Source organism: Vanellus vanellus (genome assembly GCF_965231255.1).
Source record: "Vanellus vanellus genome assembly, chromosome: Z".
NCBI classification, from domain to species: domain Eukaryota; kingdom Metazoa; phylum Chordata; class Aves; order Charadriiformes; family Charadriidae; genus Vanellus; species Vanellus vanellus.
In genome coordinates this window covers 64,861,497-64,887,562 of record NC_138908.1, presented here as the reverse complement: position 1 = coordinate 64,887,562, position 26,066 = coordinate 64,861,497, and the positions used below count along the sequence as shown (strand labels likewise).

General features: G+C 36.9%; 1 protein-coding gene across 1 annotated transcript; it reads right to left on the bottom strand.

Moving 5' to 3' along the window:
• Positions 1 to 7: 7 nt before the first annotated feature.
• Positions 8 to 26,042, bottom strand: CENPK (centromere protein K). Its single transcript, XM_082497835.1, has 10 exons — positions 26,001 to 26,042; positions 23,437 to 23,538; positions 21,347 to 21,403; positions 14,717 to 14,789; positions 9,523 to 9,569; positions 7,999 to 8,081; positions 7,789 to 7,881; positions 7,367 to 7,508; positions 3,026 to 3,079; positions 8 to 240 (listed from the first exon to the last, which is right to left on the bottom strand). The coding sequence occupies exons 1-10, from the start codon at positions 26,001 to 26,003 to the stop codon at positions 82 to 84; spliced, it is 813 nt and encodes a 270-aa protein (XP_082353961.1). The 5' UTR covers positions 26,004 to 26,042; the 3' UTR covers positions 8 to 81.
• Positions 26,043 to 26,066: the final 24 nt, after the last annotated feature.

Sequence of the window (26,066 nt, the reverse complement as noted above, 5' to 3'; positions counted from 1 at the left end):
TCCTAAAACATTAGTATTTCTTAGCCCCCAAGGAAGAGTACTGGTGCTTTGCTTTGTTTTAACGCAGATACATAGGTCACACTACTTGTGAAAGGCTTCTAGGCGCAGTCTGCCTGGATCTTCTGGATGTCTTAGGGCAATTCCATATCGCAGCAGCAGCTCAACATAAGGTGGCCAAAATGAGTCATTGATGGCTACATAGGGTTCATGTGGTGTGATCATTAATTTGTTTATAAGAATCTGGAAGACCAAAAGGATAAGATTTAGGAAATGAATAAAACAGCTAGATTTTTATGTCCCTTAACCAAATTTATACAATTTATTGTAATGAGACACTTATGTAGGCAATATAAGAAATAAAAGACAACAGGGGAAATACAAGACCTGTTCAAGGTAGAACTAAAACAAAGAACTTCCAATTAACTTCATTACATCTTTATCGATGAAAAAATTAGAACCAGAATTCTCCTTTTATCCAGACTAAGTTTTTCACCATCTGTTAAAAATTCTTAGTGGAATTTAGATAGCGTAACTGTAAATGCCTAAAAAAAAAAAAAAAAATCAGAACATGAAGGTGGTAAATCCTTAAATAATTAATCTTTAAATCAGTATCTGTTAATTTAAGATTAAAAACATTAAATAAGAGGGAAAGCTTGATTTTTGGGAATCACTTGCCTCAAAACCATGACTTACTGTAAACAAATCGCTGTCCTTAAGTCTTTCAGATTTTATCAGAGAAGAATGTCCATCTTACACTTTTTCTCAATTTCATCTCACTAATAAGATCAGTTTTGACATTCTTCTTCTGTTCTTGGAGACCACGTTTATGCCCTCATAATATTGCTCAAGGGGAATATTGCAGACATTACAGATCAAATAATCTTACCCATCCCATGGTGCTCTCTCTATTTATCACAGATATTTCATCTTTCTATCTAGAGCTTCTAAATGTTATAGCTTTCCTAATTTAAGTAGGTACAAAATACTCTGTCTGCATCTTAACTGATAAAGAAAAGCTCAAAATCATCACTATTTTTTCACCTATTGCTATTTAAAAAAACCCCAATGCTCTTTTCAGAGCATTCCAAAGAATTATTCCAGTTTATGTCTTTTGTACTTATTCCAGTTTGTCTTTTGTACTTATCTGCCCTAATTCTGAATATTTACCCCAAGTGCATTATTTCAGATTAATTGTCACAGTCTTTTCTGTCATCTGATATTCCAAAATAACCTTTACGACTGTAACTTTACATACATTTGTATTACAGAATCACAGAATCACAGAATTATCAGAGTTGGAAGGGACCTCTAGAGATCATCTAGTCCAACTCTCCTGCTAAAGCAGGATTGCCTAGAGCACATTACTCAGGACTGCAAAGTATTGTAAGCAGTCTTTCAAATCTTCAACTAGTTCACTAAATTACCAATCAGAAGGGAATAATCCTTAAACTGTTTAAAAGGAAAAGAAATTACTACATTTGAAAAAAATTACAACTCATTACTGGAATAAAGAGTAGTATGTTAAAAATTGTGAGGTTTGCATGAGAAAATTTACTGCTTGCTTACTACTTACACTAACTTAATAAAGTAGGTACTCATATACCTAAATAATATAAATGTATACACCTAGCTTGTCAAAGTGGATTTATTGAAAATCTATACTTTCATTATTTAACAAAACACATGGAGATTGAGGAGACATGGTTAGGAACACATGCACTGATTGTAATTCTGTGAATGAAATGCATTTTTACAACAGCAAATCCTAAACCTGTAATCCTAATACAAAGATCACTTTGCCTTTGTCTCTTTAAGAAACTATTATCTTTATCTAAGACTTTTGAAATTTAACAGGCACTTGATGCTACAACCAAGTTGCTCAACAAGAAAAAGCAAACCAACAACCATAAAACAAAGATAAGAGGCATTGACAGTTCATGCCAAGACAGTTAGAATTAAAAGTAAGTCTGAATTTTTGGAACTAGTATGTTCTTCCAAATGGAAATCAGACATTACTTGGTGAGGAGATTAACAATGTCAGAAAAATATGAAGGGCAATTTTAAAGCAATAGAAGAGCTTTAAAATTTGAATTCCATAGGGAATGTGACTATTTTTAATTCTGATATATTTTCAAGCTCTGCCTAATTTGGTATTAATAGGCACGCTGAGATACTTGAAGCACGTAAAACGATTTTGATGATGTAAGCCCAAAGTCTGGGCTGTAAACTAAAGTGGAACAATGTCATAGTGACCCGATCATAGCGTCTTAATACCAGAAAGTTGTTATTCCCTCAGGAAAAAAAAAAACTTTTCACCCCCAGGGAGGTCTTAAATATAGACGCTTACAGCTGCCTAAACGATGATGGAGGAGGAATAGGAAATTTCACTTCAAATGCTACATTTAAGACAAGAAGGAACAATACTAGTGAAAAGACTTTCAATCCTCCTTCAAAATTATGCTTTGTGATTCAAATTCATAAATCACACTGCGATTAAAAATGTACATTAAGCAATGCTGGCATACTTATAAAATCCATCAAAAATGCATGAATCAGATTTATTGATTTCCTCATATGAGAAGGAAATCTAGTTCATACACAAGACTACACGTTAATTTGTCCTTCTGTAGCTGTTACTGTATTACATTTCAGTGAAACAGTACAAAATATAGCATGAAATGGACCTATTGATATTTTCGTTAAGCATAGCATTTGTGTCCCCTAATATGAGCCACTAAGGCTCATAAAACTTATTTTAAATAATCATTATAAAATTAAGCAATAAGGGATAATCATTCTCCAGCTTAAACTGAAGATTTGGTTATGTAAATTATTGCCATCTCTCTTGTAAAAAAAAGGGGGGTTTAATTTGATACAAATTAAAATAGAAATCAGACATAACATTCTTTAGCATTCTATTTTTCAATTAATCATCTTTACCCTATGTCATATTGTTATTTATCTTATTAATATATTATGAGCAGATCGAATAAGTGAAAATCCCCACATAACAAAACCATCTTACCTCTAAAATTTCATTCAGCGTTATCAGTTCTACAGTTGGCTCTTCAGAAGAATTCTGCAAAGATAACCACTGATTAACAGAAACCAAAACTAAGCAGTCAGGAAAAATGTTAATTGACAAAGAAAAATAATCACAGAATTATTTGATTGCATAGTACACAACAGATGAATACTTACTTAGATTTAGTCACGACAAAAATACAAAGTAGTATTTAAATTATTCATCTACAGTTCAATACTATACACTTTAAAAGTAATATTTTCTAATTAATTCTTAAAAAAGTTTAACCTTAAACGATCATAGTATATCTACCTGGGTTCACATTTCAATAAGACAAAGTACATCATATTTATAAATGTAGTGCAGTGCAAAACATTCTATGAATATGATCTGTTAGGAAAAAATAGTTTTCTTGAACTTTAGAAAAATGTTTACAATGCAAATTTGACACAGCTCAAGAACTGAGTTCATTGTGCCTTAATATTTTTTCCTTAGTTGCTGATTTGTTTACTTTTTTTGTTTACTTTTACTGACTTAAGCTTGGGCAATTTTTTAACTGAAGAAATAGAATTGTTAAAAATTTGGAAAAAAAAAAGTCCTTGATAAAATAGCATTTGTACAGCAATCCATTAAAAAAAATTACTTGTTTTCATTTGTAGCAAGGAAATCAAGCCATTTGCCTATAAACTGATACATATTTCTTAGGCAGCAACTCCAAAAAATCTGTTTGTGCTGTTGCACAGTGAACCTGATTCTTTTATTTTTCAGTTTTAGCCTGTTTCCCCTTCTGCTCCACATTGAACAAAATAAAGGAGAAAATACAGCACTGGTGGCTGCTTACTCAGTACGGCTGTTGAATATGTCAGCTTAAGTCCTAAGATATTAACAGATCTGCAGCACCTTACACAAACTCCACTTCTGGAACAGAAGATTATAAGCAATAAAGGAGAATTTGTGAAGGCAAGTTCTGGCTCCTTTTTTCCAGGCACAGTTCTTAATATTCTCATCTTCAGAAAGACACGAGGGGGACAATACTGCATGCTCCATGGAAATCTTGCAAACCATGGAGCTGTGTTCAACAATGCTTATCTTTGTGCCTTTATCTTGGTACTAGGCGGAAGAAATAGAACCCACGATAAGAAGCAGCAAGAGGTTTCTTGGAGCAATCATGAAGATACTTCCCTGGCCAAAGTATTACTTTGTAACTTAGGTAGTGGGTTCAATATTCACGTTTCAAAGTTGAAATTAGGTTATGACTTCAGTAATTACTAAAACTGATATACAAAGAATAAAATCTTAAGGATATCAGGATAAAGATGTTTGCACTCTCACAGAATTAGCAAACAAATAAGGTTTATAATATACATTGTCAATATTGTTTTGTAAAATTATATTACTTAGGTGTCACCAATAAAATAAATACCTCTAATTAATTAATGTTTATAAAGTCAATTTTAAGCAGAAAGCTCAGCATTTATTTAACCTGAAAGGCACCTTCTTCTCCCTTCCATGAGATAGATTGCTGTAAAGAATATTCCTCAGCATATGACTTTTCATATTTCTTATCTTGAAAAAATGTGTCTTTTTTTATCTGAGATGTAAAATGCAAGACAATTCTTACCTCAATCACTAGCTAAACTAAAGTTGTTGGGCCATAGCAACAGAAGCTAACCTGTCCTGCTGTGATTCAGCCTTCCCTCCCACTCCCAATCTCAGACAGGGGTGCCTGGTGAAAGGAGGGTGGGACCAGAACAGTGAGGCTTGGAGCTGTTCACGCTACTCTGGAGCCGTGCCCTACAGTCATCAGCCCCGCACAGAGGACTGCTGAGAACACAAGAAGCTTCCATGAAGTGAAGCAAAATTATTGATGCATTTTTGACTTAAGAGTTCAGTGCTTCCAGAGTGTTGAACCAAGCTGATAACAGATGTGAATAACATGTTCCCCTCAATCAATGTAGCAGCAAATTTCATTGCTAATGCCATCAATTTGTATTTCTGACACAATAAAGAAAACAATACAGGTAAAAATGGCTGTCTCTCCTGCCTTCACAGTTAATCACTTAGATGCAGATTCCAGGTGACCTGCAGTTCAGTCATTACAATCCAACTGAGGTAAAAAGATATAGAAGAACCTACAAATTCACAATGAGTGAAAAGAAAGAAAAAGACTCGTCAGAAAACAAACTGTGTTTAAGAGTTCAGAAAAAGTGTAAATAAAACTAAAACTAGAATAAGACAAGAACTTGCTTGGAAAGTTATCAAAATAAATTTTAAACTTCAGTAAAATAAAAAGAGGTAGAAGGTGAACTTCTGTGAGCAGGGGAAGGGTTGATTAATCCCAAACAACTTGAGTGATTATTTTTTTCTTTAGATTTTAATAAGGAAAATTGCGTGGAAGAGATGAAGGCAGGGTAGGTACTAAGAATTTCTGATAGTACAACAGAGGCTGAGAAAATGCAAGCAGTTGATTTTGCTCCAGGGTGGGAGATTTTACATAAAATCTTCCTCAGGGTTCCAAAACACACACATGAATTCACTGTTTCTTATATTAAAACACAGCTGGCTATGACCATAAGCAACTGGATCCAACTTCGACATTGGCACTACCTTGATGATGGGGTTGAAAGGGAAGATTTCCAGAGGTCACTTTCAGCCTATATTTTTCTATGATATCACATAAATGGGAGCAAATAAATTTGTGTATCTCATTACAGGAAATATATCTTTAACGAAATACTAATGATATATATACATGGGAAAAATAGACAATTACTTAAAATGCAGCTGGGAAAGTCAGCGTTTGAAGAGCCATGTCCTAGAACAATTGAAAGGTTAATAAGAATCAGCAGATTAGGGGGATGACATCAGTCTGAAATCAGGAAATATATGATTGAAAGACAATTGTTAATTAAATCCTTGATGCTTTAATTTCTTAATGTTGGAACAAAATGTATCATATTCAGTAATAGCAAGAAACTGGAAGGCACTGATATGCAGAACTAAGATGTAATAGAATAAGATATTTGAAGATGGTTGAATAAGAGTTTGAAAATGAACATCATGCCTTGAAGGCTCCATTTGGCACTTTTATATGCAAAATATGTACTTCTGTGCAAAGACAAGATTTTTTTTTTTTTTTTAATTAAAAGCTCAGGGTTCATCAGTTGGAAATAAGAGGAAGAAAAAAAGACAATGGTGTAATCAGTTGCTTTTGTGATGACCGCAAGCTAGTAGTTGTGTTTATAATATTGGTTTTTACCAGGTTCCAAAAAAGATGAATCGAAGTGGAAGCAAATATAGAAATTTGGTGTTACTAGGATAAAACCAGGGAACTGAAAAAAATTATCTTACAGGAGAAGAACAAGAAAGCTTTGCTAGTTCAATTGGCAAAACAAAGAAAGAGGGTGTAAGATTGCCGTATATAAATATATCACGAGGAATAGACATGACAAAGAAAGCTACTCTAAGGACAAAACTGGTGTAAGAATACATGGATCTGTGTTAGGCATGAATAAATTTAGACTGGAAGTTAGGAGCTGGTTTCTAACCAGAGTTCTGAGGTACTAGAACAAATCCCAATAGAAACAGTAGTAACAAAAATAATTAGTTTTAAAATAGAGCTCAACGATAATATTAAAGAAACCATACTATGTGGTTGTCTGAAATAACAGGGAACTGGATTAGAGAAATCCTTTCTATTTCTTTAATTCTTAAGTGTGTCCGAAATCAAAATCGACCTCCACCTTTTTTGAAGCTATTCTTTAAAATAATAATGGTAAAAGGCTTATTTTTACTGCAGACTTTGAATTTATTATGCAAAATACTCCCTGACTGCCTATTTTCGCTAGAGTTAAGATAATTTTTGGCCCAGTTTGCCTGAACAGAAACTGATGGTTAACATTCCAAACTACTCTGTAATTATAAACACTTGTCCTTATTATTGTTCCAAAAACATTGTTAGACAATTAAAATTTGCTTTGCCAAGGAAAACATGAATCCACTTGCCTAATCCAGTAAAAAAGAAAGTGGAAGAATTTGGAGTGAGCCCCTCACCATTTCCACATTTGGCACAACCTGCAGTTCAGTAAGAAATACAATACATTGCTATGCATCTCATTGGGTAAAGGATATACGCACTAAAAAAGAAAATGCACAGCTGGGAACAGCCTTCAGTATAAACCAACCTGAAAAACATCAATTAAACCTAAAGGATCACCTGTAAGGACCATACTTATTTCAAAATATAACTGCAGATTCTATGCCAGTAACTTAAAAAGATATTGCATCTAATTAAACAGAAATTGAACATTCCAAATCTAGTAGTTATTAAGAAAATCTTACCTTCATTCTAGCACTTCCACCTTTCTCTGGAAGAGGAAAATGTTCTTCTAGGAATTCACCCAGAGCATTCAAGAGTTCTTCCTTATATGCCTTTAGTTTCATCATTTTATTTTGCAGTTCAATAAAATTTTCAGTATTCAAACTAATAGTAAAAACACAGCAATAGAATATGAAATTAAATAAAATAATTAAAAAGTTATTTCTAAGTAAAAAAAGCACCTGTTTTTCCATGGTTATAAGTTCAACATCTTGAATCCCAGGATATAAGCAGATAGTAGCAACATTTTCCATGTTTCAAACACGGATTACTGAGTTATCTGATCTACTTAACAAAATTAGTATCTTTTAAGAGTTTGTTCCCTCGCTCATTTGCTCTTGTTGATATTTAAATTCAATATAAAAACACAACACTGTAGAAATACCATTTTACGGAAAGTTGAACTTCGGCTTTTCTCTCTCCAATTCTGTCAAGAGCATCTACTAGCTGCGCCTGTTCCTCATGCCACTGCTGTTCTCTTTGAAACATGAAAAGTAAGAAATGTGACAACAGATAAATATTTTCCTGGACAGTCAAAAAAAAAGGTTTGGTAAAAAAAGCTTACAGCATTGATAAGTCCAAATTATTGCATTACCTTTTCAGATCTTTTTTCAGTTGTTTATTCTTTGACTGAACTGTTGACAGCATCATTTCAAGATCATTCTTTACTTTCTGCAACTATAAAAAAGTAAAAATAAGCCTACAGTTTGCAGATAGCCCAGTCTGTAGTATTTGTTCTATGCAAGGCTACATCTGTAAATCTGGTAAAGAGGGCCAAAATTATCTTCAATTTTTTAAGTAATAAGGCTACAGAGTGTCACACTTAAAATCCAGTTGGAGCTATTTAAAATGTTACTGTCACCAGTTGTTCATTAGTGTTAGAAGCTCTATAAAACAACATAGTTGATTTTACCTAAAGCAGATTATGGAGCACACACAGGAACTGCTCATCTGATGAAAGACTGAGGAGAAAACACCTACAGCACCAGGGCTGCATTGTCTAAATCTTTGCAGCTGTTTGCAAGACTGAATCTGTGCTAATTGCACCAATGTAAAACGTATAGCACTCAGAAAACAAAGATGCTGCTAAGAAAGACTAGTTGCATCTATGAATTAAATGGTCCTCAGTGATACGGACATATTTGGGAGAGGAAAGAGGGAGAAATAAAACTACTGCAGCCAGAAGTTATATGCACTGCTGAAGATAGGGAACAGCGGACTCTCAGTGGACTGGGTCTCAGAGCATTATGTTCTACAAAGTTGTAATTCTAATAGTTTAAGTTGGGTTTTTTTGTTTGTTTGTTTTTAATAAAAGCATAAGATCTAGATGTATTTTGTCTCCTTCCATGCAAACCATGAGAACTTTTACATTTAGATCAAAGATTAAAATTGTGAAAATATTCTACAAAAGCAAGTATGCTCTATATGTGCAACACCTGAAAAAAAAATTGGAAACCTCAATAAAATAGGCCACAAAATGGGATATCGGATCAAACATGCCATAGCAACACGGTCAAATGAAAGCTCATAACCAAACAACTTTTTAATAGTGACTCAACAGCAGTTGGGTTCCCTGTTGTAAGTGACAGTAGCGGGAGGAAAGCTGTTAGGAAGAAGAAAACCAAACAGTTGTGGTTTTTTTTTTTTATTTTAAGCAATAACCACAGGAATATTCTCAGGTCATGTTGCATACCAATCCTGAATCAATATAGTGAAATGCTACCCCTAAGACATTCTTGATTTGCTTGCTCTTTCTTCCAAGGCTGGAATAACTCAACAAAATATTTGCAAATTATTGCCACAGAACTCTAGATCTAAGAATAATGACTCTTCTGTGCAACACAGTGTTACATTATTTTGTATCAAGTATGAAATGCAAAATATAGAAACTTTCTGTTTAAAAGATCATTCATTACAACTAGGAAATTACAGTAGTTATAATACAGTGGAAGAAAAACACTAGAACAACAACAACGCCTGAAGAAACACACACAGCATCTTAGCAGTAGTCCACAACAGCAGTAGTCATATGAAAATGCAGCAGTTGTATATATATTTTTTAAATGAAATTTTATTATCTCTTAACAAAAAAAAAAACAAAACAAAACAAAACCCTTACCTCTTCTTTTCCTAATGTTAACAGTACATCTGGATTGGTAGAACTTACTGAAAAATAAAATTGGGTTTTTTTCATTGGATGATATAGACTTGTTTATACTAAAAAGCAGCCTGGCTAGAGAGAAACTTGTGTAGCCTCTAAAAAAACTAGCTTGGATGTCAGCAGCAGTTTAACTACATTTTGTGGTGTCCTGCTGGGCTAACCTACTGTCACTTTTCAGTAAGCTAGATTAGACTGAAAAAAGTGCGGTGTTAATGCTTCTGCATTATTTTTTATACCTGAACTAGCTCAGGTATGTAATATTGAAATGTGAAGTACAGTCATACATCAAGATAAGCCAGCCTGATTTTTTCAGTGGAGGGGATTCCATCAACATTACCAATATCAGCAATCAAATTCTTCCAGTCTTCCAACTCCTTGATAAACAGCCTCCCAAATGCTTGATCAGGATTGTAAAACCTATCAGATTTCAAGAACTTTTAAAATGCTTTTTAAAAAGCATGTCACCATCCTTACTGTTCACAAGAACAGCTACCTGTAGGGAGATGAATGGCCCAGCAAGGCCAATGTCCAAACGCCAACCCTAAGCAACAGCAGTACTACTTAAGGAAAAGTACGGTACTATTCAAGGATGTGATAATGCTACCACATTAAGCTTCTGCAAAACACAGTGACTTACAGCTCATGAATTTTCTGAACAAAAAGTGAATTGTTGTATTTGATAGCCTTCAACAGACTCCAATCAATTCTCAATTTCACGTCAACTTGCAGCATCTCCATAAACATATGACTTTTGAAAAATTGAAGTATTTGAATCTATTAACAGGAGAAATGAAAGATACTCTAAAACAGATTTAAATCTAATATGACAGGGATATTTTTTGTCCAAGCTTGGGCTCCAAATCTCTAATCTTAAAAATAATTACCTCAATAAAAGCTTTTCCTTTAACAAAAAGGAAAACTCTTAATCCTCTCATAAAAGTACTAAGTACCTCCTAAGTACAATACAGTTGATTTAATAAATTTATAAAAAAAATACATTTTTGTTAAAGTAATTTTATAGTTTTTACCTCCACAAATTTTGAGAAGCCTTGGATTAGCAGTTTTTTAAGCAGTGTTTGTTCCGAGATGAAAAATCAGCAAAACCAAGTTCAAAGTACATTAAATTACACGTCACAGTAAAATTCCTTTCATTTAGAGAGAGAATTACTGTCTGTCACGGATAGAAGTATTTGACACAGTTATGATTTAGCAGCGATTCGAAATGTATTAGTAATTTGAGACGGATCACAAGGTTGAATTTTAGCATCACTTAATCATTAACTGATTTAAAGGTTTTACAAAGTGATTTAACAAAATAACTAAACAGTGACTTAGTTACAGATTCGAAGATGGCAAGATTCACATTCACTTACTACAAAGTATCCCAAATCAATAAGTATACATAGAAGCAAAAGCACAGATCTCAGATTAATGCATACACATATAAGTAAAGTATATAAGTGCACACATACACACACCAGTCTATAACTGCTGAGACCAAAGATCTCTTAATATCGCACAACACTAATGAGCTGGAGGGTACTGCTTTGAACTTCTATGGGTGCATGGGCAGATGGAAGAACATCCACATTCATAAAGCTAACGTATATTTATCGTAAACATCTAAGTGGAGACGTGGATGGAGGAGAGGCTAGCCTATCGTTAAAATTACCTTTTCTTGAGTTAAATACTCACAATATATCGGCATTCCTCAATGGGCAATAATTGAAGCTCGAGAAAGGTTTGTCTCGCCCTGGCCTTCTAGTCCTTGAGGCGTTGCCTGAGCAGCATCCCAACTTGGGAGAGATACTGGCCACACCCTGCTGTGATCCAGAAGGGTTCAAAGGGCCTTTACTGGGATCGCCACTTACAGGATCTGAGATAATTGACTTTTGTCAAGTACTTTTCCACTCCGCCCCAGCTTGGACAACGGAGTATTTTGGTACTTTCCATGGTTATGTGAGCCCAAGACTTGCTAGAACTTGAAGAGGGGGTAGAACCCCCCTCTCTGTGGCCACAATCCATATACTGTCAGGAGTGATCGATTACAGTTACTATCTTTAAACAGTAGGAGCCAGGGGGACTAGGTACAGTATTGTATTCTTGGTCCGTTGCTCTCCACCTTTTCTTTCTTTCATGTTAGACCGTTGCATTACGTTCTGTTCCAGCGTATTCTTATGTGTCCCGGGTGGGGAGGACATCACGCCAAGTACCAAGAGGCCTAAGGTGATGGTGAGGGGAGATTGCACCACCACAGTGTCTCTAAATCTTGACACAAAATTTGAGTAGAGTGCTCCTAAATTAAGCTTACATTTAAGAGCTGTGGGAGGTAGTGATCTGTGCTATTATTAGAGCAAGATTTCTTTAATGATATGAATATCCTACATACACATGATAAAATCCATTGGTGTGCTTTTATTCACATTTACTGGCATATTTGAAGAAACCCACACAACTCTTCTCCCTGCCACCCCCAATCCCCCACTCCCACCCCCGATTATCCCAAGTCCTCACTACCTGGAATTATCAATTTCTACTATTGGTTTCTAACACTTCTTCATTTTTAGATACTTAATCCTGAGTATGTGCTTCCCATTCAATATTCATATTGTGTGAGTATCAGAATAGAAGGCCACATCTTCCTAGGAAAGAAATCACTAACCTTAATTTAGTAAAGGAACAGGGCAGATCTAAGACACTGGGACAACACATTTATGGCAGCTGCTACTGTGAAGACCACAGGTTGCTCTGTCTATCAGTTAAATTTTTTTCAGTTATGAATCACTACATTTGCAAAAAATCAAATGTCAAACAGAATTGCCTAGTGATATATAGTAAAATTACTAAGCAAAACACTACCAGATGCGAGGAATATAAAAACAACTACTATGCACATATTTATACAGAAATTTCTATTAAAATAAGAGGTATTTGGAAGAATACTGACATTTTGCAATGAAATTATGCAGAAACCACAGCTATTACATGGTTTAAAAAATGGTTGCTTCTACTGCCTTACTTTGCAAAGGTAAAAGCTAAATTCTATCTTTATGGGTGAAATGCTTGTTAAAAAGTTTTAATTCAGCTGATTTAGCAGCTCTAGAGCTACATAAATCGTGCCCGAAATTGAGAAAGAACAAGAAAGTAAGGTAAAAGCTTTGCAAAAATAAAATTTGCATAGTGGATTCAAGTCTGTTTGCCAATGTTGTGCCCAAAGAAATGTAGAACTGCCAAGTTATAACCTCAGAAAATAAGGTTTAAAATTGAAATGCTGACAAGCCCTCATTTACAAGAAATGAGCTGGCCATTACTAAATTCTTAGCAACAACTTCTTTTTTCTTCCCTCAGAAAGGTAGCCAAAAAGGCAAAGCTTTGGCTGCAAAATATTATTTGCATTGTAATATGCATAGATCATTTCTCTAGTACAAAACTAAGATTTCTAATAATAAATCTTATCACCTGGGAACAAGTAAGAATGGTTGAGCAGAGTAAGTCAGCAAGCCAATAAAAATAGGTCAAGCCCCAAAAATATTTTTAAGTGAATAGCTTAAAGTTAAAAATAATTATATATTTTAGTAAGGAAACCCAACATCACCAGGTATTTTACCCAGATAAAAACTATGAGTGCTTTCAATTCATTTGCTTTAAGCCAGCAACTTATTCATAAGCAGCAGCCAAGAACCAGTATTTCCCAAATTCATTCAATGTCATGCTTTTGGTCTACATACCTTTAAGAAGCATTTGAGGCTGACCATTCTTAGACGGACTCACAAAGCACATGAACTATGAATTTATTCTAATAAAGCAATAACATCTATTTGTAAGGAAGAAGGTTTTTTCTGCAAGCTCCTATTATTTAATCACGATATGCAGAAAGTATATGAACTTTGAAAGAAGCTGGAAAAGTGACTTTTAATGCTTATCTGAAAATGCATTCTGATTTGGCCCAATGACAAAATATCGGAAATCTTAATTTGCTGTCTAAAACACATCCCTATCGTTTTAAAATCACTAAAAAAACAAAGCCTCTTCTGGCATAAAAATATTCAAATGAGTCAATGTATCCATTTAAAGATTAACTAATAAGTTTTACTGGGTTGAAAGCTGCTAACAGTTCCTTGACAGGAGACGTAACAGTGAGTGCCTCCAGAATACTAATGATAGGGTAGTATGATCTGGTTTAGGAGTCTCCAAATAGGACATCTGAAAGACCAGATTACTGTCCTCACACTTCTGAATGGCTTTATTTTCAGTGTCTGGCTACAACAGCCTTGCAACAGAGTTAGATCAGTCAGCAACGATGCTTATGTACAAAAAGCATTTTGAAGAACTGAGAAATTTATACCTTTTGACTGCTAATGTTTAACAAATATAAGAGCTACACTTGTCTTGGTGGTTTGTGCTTCTCAGGATCAATAAGTGATCTGGATTCCTGTGTTGTTCAAATAAACTGAGGTGTCTTGAACCACCTTTTCTTGACCTGAAGTCTCCAACCCCTGTTAAATCCAAGCTAGATATGGTGTAATGGGCTTACCACTAGAAGTTTACTTCAAAGTTTCAGCTAGTACGTCATAATATAACACACTTTCATGAAGGAGTAATAAAAAAATCCAAGGAGATATGGATAAAAATATGTCTGGTTAGATTATTGTTAGTTTATTAGCAATATTTGCAAAGATAAAAAAATGTGTCAGCTTCTTATAAGACATAATGAAGACAGAATTTTTGCCAAAGTAGTTCTGTCACAAAAAGGAAATACAAATGAAAGAGAGAGAAAAAGCAACTACTGAAAGGAGAAACTATAACATGAACTTTTTTTATGAACTTTTGTTAGATCTGCTAACAGTTATTTTTCCGTTAACTGACTGATGAATGGTGATATTAATCATGCATTTATTTGTTCAGAATCATAAGATTAAGTTATAGTAGAATTCACTGTGAATTTTAAGTTCACTTAGAACTGAAGTCCAAAAAGAATATAGAAGAGAAACATACATGCTACTGCAGGAAGTATTTAATTTAATTTTTAAGTAGTTATAGTATGAAAATACAGTCAGCAGACATTTGCTATATACACAGTTTAAGATGCCTAGATGAAAGAGACTTTGCAGAAGTTTACATAAGTATACCTTATTTAGATGCAGTTACTTACATTCAGGACTTCTTTTTTGCCATAGATGATATTCTGCTGTTAAAGCTTTCACTCGCATCATTAACAAGGAAAGCTGAAAAACAATAAAAGAAGCATCTCTTGAAGTGTCTTAAGTTGCATTGGAGTAAAATGAGATAGAGTAGGATAGAAATTCAGTTATTAAGTTTATACAGCAGAAAACAAAACAGCATATATTATAATAGACCACTTATTCCGTCAAAAGATTTAAAAAGTCATTTGCAGGCATCTAGAAACTTTTTTTTTTTTCAAAAGGGGGAAATCAGAAATAGTTAGAGTTGGAACTTTTCCTCTCATTTCCTCTGTAATATCAGACAATGACCACAACAGAAGATAAGCCATGAGAACCAGTGTCAATACTTCATGTCCTCACTCCTCCTTAGGTGCATGGTTGATTCCCATTGAAGGTTAAATGGACGGTGCTGGATATGTGTGATGACTAAACAAAAGATTGGCTTCCAAAAAAACAGTCAAATAAGTCTTGTATCAAAATCACATCTGCAGACTCAACAAAAAATGCTTTAGAACCAGTGGTCTAGCTCACTGTAATCACTGAAAATATAGGAGCAATAAGAAAAAACACCAGTTCAGAAGAGTTTATTAAAAAAACAAACTAAACAACCATAGATTTTTAGAAGTGTACTCATTTTAGTATATTACTATATTTATATTACTATATTCTGGAGAATAGTAATAATGAATATATTCTTTCTAATTCCTGAAACTGAGGACTGCACCTGTAATTCTCTTTAAATATTGTAAATTACATATAAATATCATATTACAAGTAATGTGATAAGAAATTAAGCATACATTTAAATACAAAGGTACTGTTGATATGGTCAAGCATTTCACAAAAAGCACTAGCAGATAGCATTTGGCTTTACATCAACTAAAAAGAGAAAAATACACCAAGAATCATCATCCAAGTTCTTAGAATAAAAATATCAAGAATCAACAACTTAACCTTAGCTTTTACTACCAAAATTGACTTTGTAAAGTTTTTTTTTGTTTTTAAATAAAGGAAACGAAAACAAATCCAAAACAAAAGAAATAACCACCATACAAACTTCTTTTATTTTCTAGATCAGGTTGTGTCATCTCTTTCTTCATGGAGCACTACTGTTGACAACACTATCAGCTGATTCTTTGTTCCTTTAAACTTGATAAAAAAGGATGTCTGAAACGTTCTGGATATTCTAGTTGATTGGACAAAAAAAACCTACTTTCAAATAAATTAACACTGTCATTTGGCAAGGACCACTTTCCATCATTTATCAGCAGTCCTGGCTAACCGGGAAGGTCCCAGTTGACTGCAGGTTAACAAATGTGATGCCCGTCCACAAGAAGGGCCAGAAGGAAGATCTGGGGAACTACAGGTCTGTCAGTCTGACCTCGGTGCCAGGGAAGGTTATGGAACCGATCATCCTGAGTGTCATTACACAGCAAATGCAGGACAACTGGGTGATCAGGCCCAGCCAGCATGGGTTTATGAAAGGCAGGTCCTGTTTGACAAACCTGATCTCCTTCTATGACAATGTGACCCACTTAGTGGATGAGGGAAAGCCTGTGGATGTTGTCAATGGGCCAAGGCTAATGGTGTGAGGTTTAGCAAGGCCAAGAGCCTCATCCTGCACTTGGGCCACAACAACACTAGTGGCTGGAAAGCTGCTCAGCAGAAAAGAACCGGGGGGTCTTGGTGGACAACCAGCTGAATATGAGCCAGCAGCATGCGCAGGTGGCCAACACCATCCTGGTCTGTATCAGAAATAGTGTGGCCAGCAGGACTAGCAAAGTGACCACCCCCCTGTACTCAGCACTGGTGAGGCCCCACCTTGAATACTGTGTTCAGGTTTGGGCCCCTCACTACAAGACAGACATAGAGGTACTAGAGCGTGTCCAGAGAAGAGCAACAAAACTGGTGAGGGGTGTAGAGCACAAGGCTTATGAGGAGCGGCTGAGGGAACTGTGGCTGTTTAGCCTGGAGAAAAGGAGGCTGAGGGAGACCTTATCACTCTCTACAACTACCTGAAAGGAGGCTGTAACGAGGTGGGGGTCGGTCTCTTCTCGCTAGTAACAAGCGATAGGACAAGAGAAAATGGCCTCAAGTTACACCAGGGTAGGTTTAGGATGGATATTAGGAAAAAGTTCTTCACAGAAAGGATTATCAAACATTGGAACAGGCTGCCCTTGTCTCCCCTGCCTGTCCTTCCTCAAAAGTCTGTATCCTGCCATTCCAACACTCCCGTCACAGGAGCCATCCCACCATGTTTCCATGATGCCAATTAGATCATAGTTTTGCAGGCATGCACACATTAGAGATGTGCACGTATTTCGCTCTATTCCTACCAAAATATGCTGTTCAGTAAGTAATACACCACATTGGGAGACCAGAATCAGTCCCCAAACTTAAAGGATAAAAACCACAGAGTATATTGCAAATTACAGTCTTGAGGGGATTAAGAAATGAACATGAGTGACAAAGCCAACACAGAAGAAAAACATAGCTTCTTTGCCAGTGTCCTGGTTCCAGCAAAGACAGGGTTAATTCTCACAAGAATCTGGGATGGGACACAGCCTTTTTCTTGCCTTTTCTTCCAATTCTCCCCCATCCTGTCTCTGTTGCTGGGGAGTGGGGAAGGGAGTGAGCAAGCAGCCTCCTGGTTCTTTGTTGCCAGTTGGGGCTAAACCACAACAACAGCCAGCTACAATGAAAATAGAATAGAATAGTTCTAGTTGGAAAGTACCTACAACCATCATCTAGTCCAAATGCTTGACCACTTCAGGGCTGACCAAAAGTTAAAGCATATTATAGAGGGTATTGTTCAAAGACATCTTAAACACTGGCAGGCTTGGGACATCGACCACCTCTCTAGGAAGCCTGTTCCAGGGTTTGACCACCCTCTCAGTAAAGAAATGCTTCCTAATGTTAAGTCTAAGCCTCCTTTGGCACAGCTTTGAACCATTCCCACATGTCCTATCACTGGATAAGCAGGAGAAGTGCTCAGCACCTCCCTCTCCTCCTCCTCAGGAAGCTGTAGAAAGCACCAGGGTCACCCCTCAGCCTCCTTCTCTCCAAACAAGAGACAAGCCCAAATTCCTTAGCTGCTCCTTATAGGACATGCCTTCCAGCCCTTTCACCAGCTTTGTTGTCCTCCTCTGGATATATTCAAGGATCTTCACATCCTTCTTAAATTGTGGGGCCCAGAACTGCACACAGTACTCCAGGTGAGGCTGCACCAACACTGAATGCAGCAGGATAGTCACCTCTTTTAACCATCTGGTGATGCTGTGTTTGATGCACCCCAGGATGTGGTTTTCCCTCTTGGCTGCCACACCACACCGCTAACTCATACTGAGCCTGCTGTCAACCAGCACCCCCCCATACTGAGCCTGCTGTCGACCAGCACCCCCCCATACTGAGCCTGCTGTCGACCAGCACCCCCCCATACTGAGCCTGCTGTCGACCAGCACCCCCCCATACTGAGCCTGCTGTCGACCAGCACCCCCCGATCCCTCCCTGCAGGGCTGCTCTCCAGCCACTCCTCTCCCAGTTTATACTTGTGCTTGGCATTACTCTGTCCCAGGTGCAGAATGCAACATTTGGACTTGTTAGAATTCATCCCACTGATGATTGCCCTATGCTGTAGTCTACCTAGATCCCTCTGCAAGGCCTCTTGTCCCTTGAAGGAGTCAACAGCACCTCCCAGTTTGGTACCATCAGCAAATTTGCTAATGGTGCATTCAACTCCTGCATTCAGATCATTGATAAACATATGGAACAGAACTGGCCCTAGAATTGAGCCCTGAGGAACACCGCAGCGACCAGTCACCAGCCAGATGTAGCTCCCTTCACTACAACCTTTTGAGTGCTGCCATCTGGCTGGTTCTTCGCCCAGCGCACCATGTACCTGTTCATTTCACAGTTGGACAACATGTTGTGGAATGATTACTAATAATGATCAATAATACAGCATCGGTCACGCATTAAGGAAAGGTATAAAATCCAAAGGCTTCTAGGGTAAAATACAGCCGCAGCTGGTATGTGAAGAATCCACTACATCTGTGATTCCCTGTACAACATTGCTTGCAAAGCAACACAGAGAATGGAGTGGGGTGGAGATTCCAAGGCCAAACGCATGCAAACACGGGAACGAGATAGCACCGTAGAAGGAAAACAGTGTGAAGGATGGAGCAGAGTGTTGACACTGTGGCTAAAACTCTGATAAAATGGGAACTTGAGGACCAAATGGAGCCCTCGAAGGTCTTATTGAAATTATAAACTGCCCACTTGTTACCCTGAGCCAACAATCTGTCATTTTTTTGATGAAATGTTGTCCTTTAGTGAACTTTGCTCATTATAATGTCATTATAATACCAAAACATACCTCCATCCCAAAAGCTACCCGCCCCCAAGTTGCGACCACTCCTCCTTGAGTCTGCGCCTTGAATTTTTTGTAAAATATACCTTTAATTGTGAGGCGAGAAAATTTTACACCAATCATAATGAAAGTATTTATGACTAGAGTCACTCAAACTCCACCTTGAAGATAAAATAGTATAAAAATAGCCCAAGAAAAGGGGGATGTAAGTGAAGATACCATCATGGACTTCTGGGACCAGCTGATGGGCTAAGCCTCTCTTCCCCCCCCGCCCCCCACACGCTTCCCCATAAGGATGCTTGTGGGTAAGATTCGAACACTTGGCTATACCAAGTGCTTCCCCAGGAAACTTCGTAATCTCTATATAGAGTGGTTACATAACTTAGCGCTTTTGTAACCGAGCTATATTGCTAGCATCTTTAGTATTCGCACATGCTTTGCAGACAGTCACTATCACCGGCAATCCAAAAGAACTTGTGTATCTGTTGCTTAAATAAACTGTACTGTGTAGGCAGCTAGTCATCTGGGTTTTCTCATTGAATGCGATCGAAGTGAGGCCGTGACAGTTCATACACATGACTAGGCTGAAGGTGCAGTCTGCTATTAGTGCATCCAGAACCGTAACAGTTTAAAATATTAAACACGCCTGGACTGATAGTGGTGAATTGGGCATCACTCAGAATTTAAACTTTGATGCACCTAGCCTCCCACCTCAGTGAGGAGTGTTAGAACGCAAGGGGGTTTATTTTCTGCCAAAACTACTTTGCTCCTTAATGCAACATATGTCTAGAAGGATGCTGTGAGAGACAGTACCAAAAACCCTACTAAAATCCAGAAAAACTACATCCACTGCCTTGCCTTCATCCACTAACCAGATGACCTTATCTTAGAAGAATATCAAGTTAGTTAAACAGGACTTTCCATTTGCAAACCCACATTGACTGTGCCTGATGATTGTACTGGTCTTTAAGTGTCTTTCAATGGCACCCAGTATGATCTTCTCCATAATTTTTCCAGGCACTGATGTTAGACTAACAGGTCTGTAGTTTCCCAGGTCAATACAACTGCCTATGTTAGGGCTGCAATGAGATCCCATGAAAGCTGCTAACAGAGGATATAACATGACCTTTTCCTCTCCTCCCTATTTTCTATCATGAAGTACAATCTTAATTTAATCTTCAGTTTTGCAATTCTATTTAATCATTGTCTTGCTATGACAGTTTTAAAAAAAAATTCTCAAAAGTTTAAGTATTAATTACAAGGGCATGATGTGCTTCAGTAAAACTGCAAAGAAACATAAAAACCTCAGTCTACACCCAAATAAAATTATACAAAATTTATTTCTACTTAAAGTATTTTACTCAGAGTCATAGAAGGGGACAAAGGCTGTATTTTATGCATTTGAATATGCATCTTCATTCATTTATTCTGATTAAATAATAGTTTAGAACATAGTTTATTACTAGGAAGAGATTAATGTTAGCAATTACATAGTAGTTAAACATCTGAATGTATTCAGATACATCTCTGAAGAAAATTGCTCTTTGTTAATTATTCAGTCAAGTGTATTGAATTAACTATCCAAATACTCTTACTGAAGTCACGCAAGATGGAGATTTATAAGACCTACGTATTTCACCCAACTAGCCCAATATTTAAATATTTATACTTTCCAAATTTGGGGTCCTCATATAAATTCTACTTTAAAGGTTCCTATTTAGGAACTATAAATAACTAAACAGTGAGTCAGCATTGTTTTTTTGCGTGTTCCCCAAAATTTGAGGGATGCAGGAGCTCACATTCATGCAGTCAGCATCACTCAATTTATTTCTAGTTCAAGCACATCAGTTTCCTAATTACATCCACAAATGTATTGTAAACTACAGCTGTTCCCCCAAAGTTCTAGAGTAAAACTTAAGGGATTAGGAAACAGTCAAAATGGGTATTGAAGTTACACAGCACTCCATTTTGCTGCCCATGTTGTCATTTATCAGTTGTGTAGCAGGACTGCATCTAACCTTTTTGCTAGACATAAATGAAGCTTTTCAGTATTTGCTAGATACATGCTTCAGAATACACCTTCAAAGTTAATAAAAAGTAAGACTATCAGCTTTAGAGAATAAGTGAGGACAATTTAGTCTCCCTCTTTTGGAAACACACCATATTGTTACAGAAAACGAAATATTTCGTGGAGAATTAAAGAAAAATAAAAAAAGAAATACTGTCTTACCTTGACATCCGATTTTAACAGTGTTTCTGTCCCTTGAAGCGTTAGCTTGCTCTGACACTTGGTAGAAAACAAAACACAAACAGTATTTACTTATTCTCTTTTGTAAGAAAGAAACACAATGCTTGGAAATTAAAAAAAAAAAAGTTTTTTAGTACAGGAAACAGAATTTTGACTTCACTTCTACCACATCCCTCAGAGTCTGACACAGAACAGCAAATTAAGAAATATTTTGAAATCATACCACAGTAAAAAAGTAGGACTTTAATTAATTGAAAAGTAGCAGCTAACAAAAGATGTATGATTTGAGGGAAAAGGCAGGCTATAGGGGAAAAGCAAGGATGGGGAAGGACACAACAGATGAACATGAGAAACCAGGAAGACAGAGTCATCAACAAGGCTGAATAGGGAAGCTGCTGAGAAGTTAACACTTGCTGCTACTATTCTGGCTCTCTAAACAAAGTACTCGCATTATAATACACATTTTTAGTTTTAACTCATTTAGGGCAACATACTGTACACTTCAGAAGTGGTCTGATTTTTAGAAGTGCACTACATCAGCTCTCATGACTACAATGGAATGTATATCACGTCTGAAATTCAGGCCACCACAGATATCCAAGGGCTCAGCAGGAGACACCTACTAAACTCTTTCTTGTTTTATAATTGTCAGCAATTTAACTTGTCGCATGATAAGGCGGTATGTATTCTACTAAGCAACAAAACTACTAAGCAGTACTTTGGAAACCTTGCTGCTAACGTTTTAGAACCAAAACACAACACAGGATTTCTCTGATAAAACTGCTAATGCTGACACACAATCACTGGAACATTACATCACAAACCACATAACCTAGGAGTTAATTCGATGACTATTAGTTGTTTAAACTTTTTGCTTAAATACGTGTGCATCCAGGATGCAAACAATCACAAAGTAATAAAAATCCTACTTTTTTTTTTTTTTAAATCAGCTTCCAAAACCAGTGCATATTATCACTTCCTGTATTGTTTTGGGGATGCTGGAGACAAGATACAAGATACCAAGGATCTTTAATTAAATTCAAAATAATAAACATTCTAATTTCCCTTCTAATCTGAAAATTTCAAAGAAAGTTCACATCCTCTGAATTGGTGCCAAACAAACTTCTGTCAGTAACTTGTTACAGTACTTCAGAAACCTAGACACAGGATTCTGTCACTTTTTCAAAATATTTAATGATAAGTTTACATGTAACAAATAAAAATCACATTAGTAGTTTTAAATCTAATTCTGTAAAATGATCGCACTGTGGGTTGTCAATACTTTGTTCTACTTCAAGTTTGGAAGTATTTTTACTTCAGTTTCTGATACTGAATCTGCAACTCAGAACTCAAGCAAATAGCATGTAAATACAATATAAAATTGAGTGAAACTATTAAGATTCTCCAAATATAATTTGGAGCATGACTTTTCATCAGAGTCTTACAGCATGCATAGCATAGCAGTCCCTCAGAACTGTTAAAAGTTTATCTTTCCTGGGATCCTTGTAAATAAAAAATAACTTATTCTAAAATGTTATTGTTAGCATATTGGACCATATATCCAGAGAGATAAATTTTATTCTTGAGGATGTAACTGTCAGGTTGTGTGAGCACATGCTAATATCCTTCTCAGCCACTTCTCCTCCCATTCTCTCTCACCTTTAAGGTCCAAACTACTCGTGAACAGCAGTTGAATCCCATCTTCAGGAGGCTAGAGAGAAGGATCTCAAGCCTCAGTGTGCTGGTACTACCAGAACACAAGTAAATTGTTTAATTTTCTCTATTTTTAACAAACACTCCCATTCTATTTAACTAAATCATAACATCAACACACCGTAAACAGAGTTTGACACTGCAAGACACCCCTGTCAGCAGTTCTACCCTTGGCCTTTCTGAAGATCTTTTCTTCACTGCCCTCTCCTTTTTTTTTTTTTTTCTTCTTTTTCTTGTTTTGTTGCTGTGGTTTCTTTGGAGGGCGCGAGGTAAGCATGCAGTGAAGGACAGGGATATGAACAAAAAAATGCTGAGGCATGTTTACAACAAATCTATTCTGTCACTTGTGATTTGCATACCTCTTCCATGTGCTTCCAAAGAATCTCACATTCATTCAAGATTTCTTCCTTGGTATCTATAGGACAGACATAGTCCTTGGTGATTTCTGGTGTACAGTGAGCCTATCAGCAAGCAAATTAGAACAGTTATCACATAGATCCACAATAGTTGTTAACAGGTTACTGAATCATACCTGCTACTTCAGGTCAAACATGTAACAGCAATCCTTCTGAATCCAAAGCTTTCAGATAGCATCCGATCACTCAGTAAAATCAGCTAACTATATTACTACAGTAAAATTTGAAGACACTAATAATGTTTTTTAAAATTGAATCACAGAGTCCTAAGTTTTCAGAACTGCTTTGATTATTATGCAGGCAACCAAGGAAAGAGGGCACCAGGACAGCCAAGAGGAAAAAAAAAAAGAAAAATCAACCCAAGTTAAATTGAAAAGTTTAAGAAACTGTTGGGTCAGATAGAAAACATACAAATTCAGAAATTTAATGCTAGTTAAATCTATAAAAAGATACATGAATGGCAACAGCAATTAAGAGGGAAAACCAAGGGACAAAACAGCACTCGGGGAAGTTCTGTTTTTGAAGGTAAAACAGGAATTTCCTGAATGTCCAAGACGCAGGAAGCCTTTCAAAATACTTAAATGGGTCACTCAGACCACCAAATACTTAAAGTTAAAAAAGATAAAGCTCTAAAGAAGAAATAAATATTTCTGCCTTCTTAATTATGCACAAATTCCTAATTCAACTTTTTGTTCATTTTCAGAACAAAAATGCAGCATCAGAGAAAGTGATGTTGATAACCTGAATAATTTAAAAGGAGTGAAATATTCAACTAGTACCTCCAAAGTTCAAGTATGCCACAGTAGAGTGGCTAAGAAAAAAAAAAATAATCAGAATGTCTCACTGAACACTGAAGTATTCTAGAGAACTGAAAGGCAGCAATACTTCTACTAAGCCTTACCGGCAAATTTGTTGCCTCAATAATCAAAAACAGTACACCAGACAATCTGGGTTGCCATGATCTGATAAGGTCTAATGAGCACAGTTTTTCCAAAGGAAAATTCATTATCGTCTTAAGAGTCTTGGAATGTCTCCACAACATAAAAGAGAACTAGTTTACATAATTTATTAACACGTCTGAAATGCCTCCAGGGAGGTCCGTCACAGAAGGCTAATAAGGAAGTTAAGCAGTCATGAGATGCAATGTACTTTTTTTCCTCCAACCAAAAACTATCAAGGACACAAACAAAAGTCTGAACAGATAATTTTCATCACGGGAAAAAGGCTCAGCAGCAGAGCTAAGAGGGCGTGATAGAAAAAAAAAAAGCGGGGGGAGGGGGGAGGGCAGGGAGAAGAGGAAGATCAGAAGATATAACCTTTGGAAATTTGAAACGGGTTTTGAGGTAGAATAAAAAAGTCCTATCCCTCTGTGTTCCCTTGCAATAATACAATCCGTCAACATGAAAACATTATATGAAAAAAATCTGTGAATGTATCGCCAAAAAAACCCTAAAAATGTTTAAATTATTAAAATGATTTTATTATCGTTGACCTTCAAAATTTCCATGCTTGATTTCACACAAAATTTCAAAATGTGCATACATGAGGAGATCCCACAGGTCTCTGCAACACAAACCAAAATGACTTGCGGTCCCTAATACTGAGCTGTCAGTTACCTTGTAAATTATATGCATTATAGTGCCATGTTCAGAGGTTTTTCCTTATAAGCTGCAGTTTTCCCTATTTCTGTATGGCAATATTAGGTTTCTATTTGTACATTAAACCTGAAATGTGAGGACTTTATTTTTTTGCATGTCATTAACAATAATGTATTCCAGTTTGAATATGCTATTCCTTCTTACCTCATTTTAGAACTACATAATTAGATTAAAAAAATGCACCCAGGGACAAGTGTGCACTGCAGGCTCTCTGCCAGCACCGCAAACAGGCAAGCTATATGGGAAATATTTCAGGTCAATAAATACAAAACCACCAACTACTGGAAGAAATTCAGAGATGAGAAAGGAAAGTAACGGCGGCCCTGTAAAAACTGATAGGGGAAAAAAAAAAAAGAGAAATAAAATAAAAAGACAGAAAAACGGGAGTTCACCTCAGGAAGAAGACTAAAAGCAGAGTACAAATAAGATCGCAAAAGCGGTTAGACAGGGAGCGCCCGTTCTCCTTGGTATAGGCCAGAGAACTATAGCAGGAGCTCCCAATCCCCCTGACAACAGACCCCCAGAACGACACCAGCGACAGGAGGACGTGGGGAAGGCAGTTTCTCCTCACAGGCTGAGGCTGAAACGCAGCCATTTCCCGCGTGGGAGCAGCCCGGGGTCAGCCCGTTCCCTGCCCAGAGCCACCGCGGCCCTAACGGCCGCCTCCCCACTCCCTCAGCCCCCTCCCCGAGGCGCCGCGGCTGCCACGGCTGAGGAGCGGCTCCGCTCGGTGCGCGAAGCCCGGCAGCTTCCCCCCCCGAGCCGGCGGCAGCGCTCAGGAAAGCCAGGAACCCCCCGTCCCCCTCGGGCCGGCGGCCGCCCCATGGCGGCCCCATTCCCGCCCATTACCATGGCGGCTCCGCGCTCTGCTCAGGCTCTGCCCGCCTCGCGTCTTCCTTCTGCGCGCGCGCTCAG

What these genes read in the sequence shown, in the direction of transcription:
- CENPK (XM_082497835.1), bottom strand. An exon ending in TTTGGAAGCACATGGAAGAG is followed by an intron (nt 21,404 to 23,436) that starts GTATGCAAATCA and finishes TTTTCTACCAAG; the next exon opens with TGTCAGAGCAAGCTAACGCT. An exon ending in CTGAAAAAAGATCTGAAAAG is followed by an intron (nt 7,882 to 7,998) that starts GTAATGCAATAA and finishes CATGTTTCAAAG; the next exon opens with AGAACAGCAGTGGCATGAGG.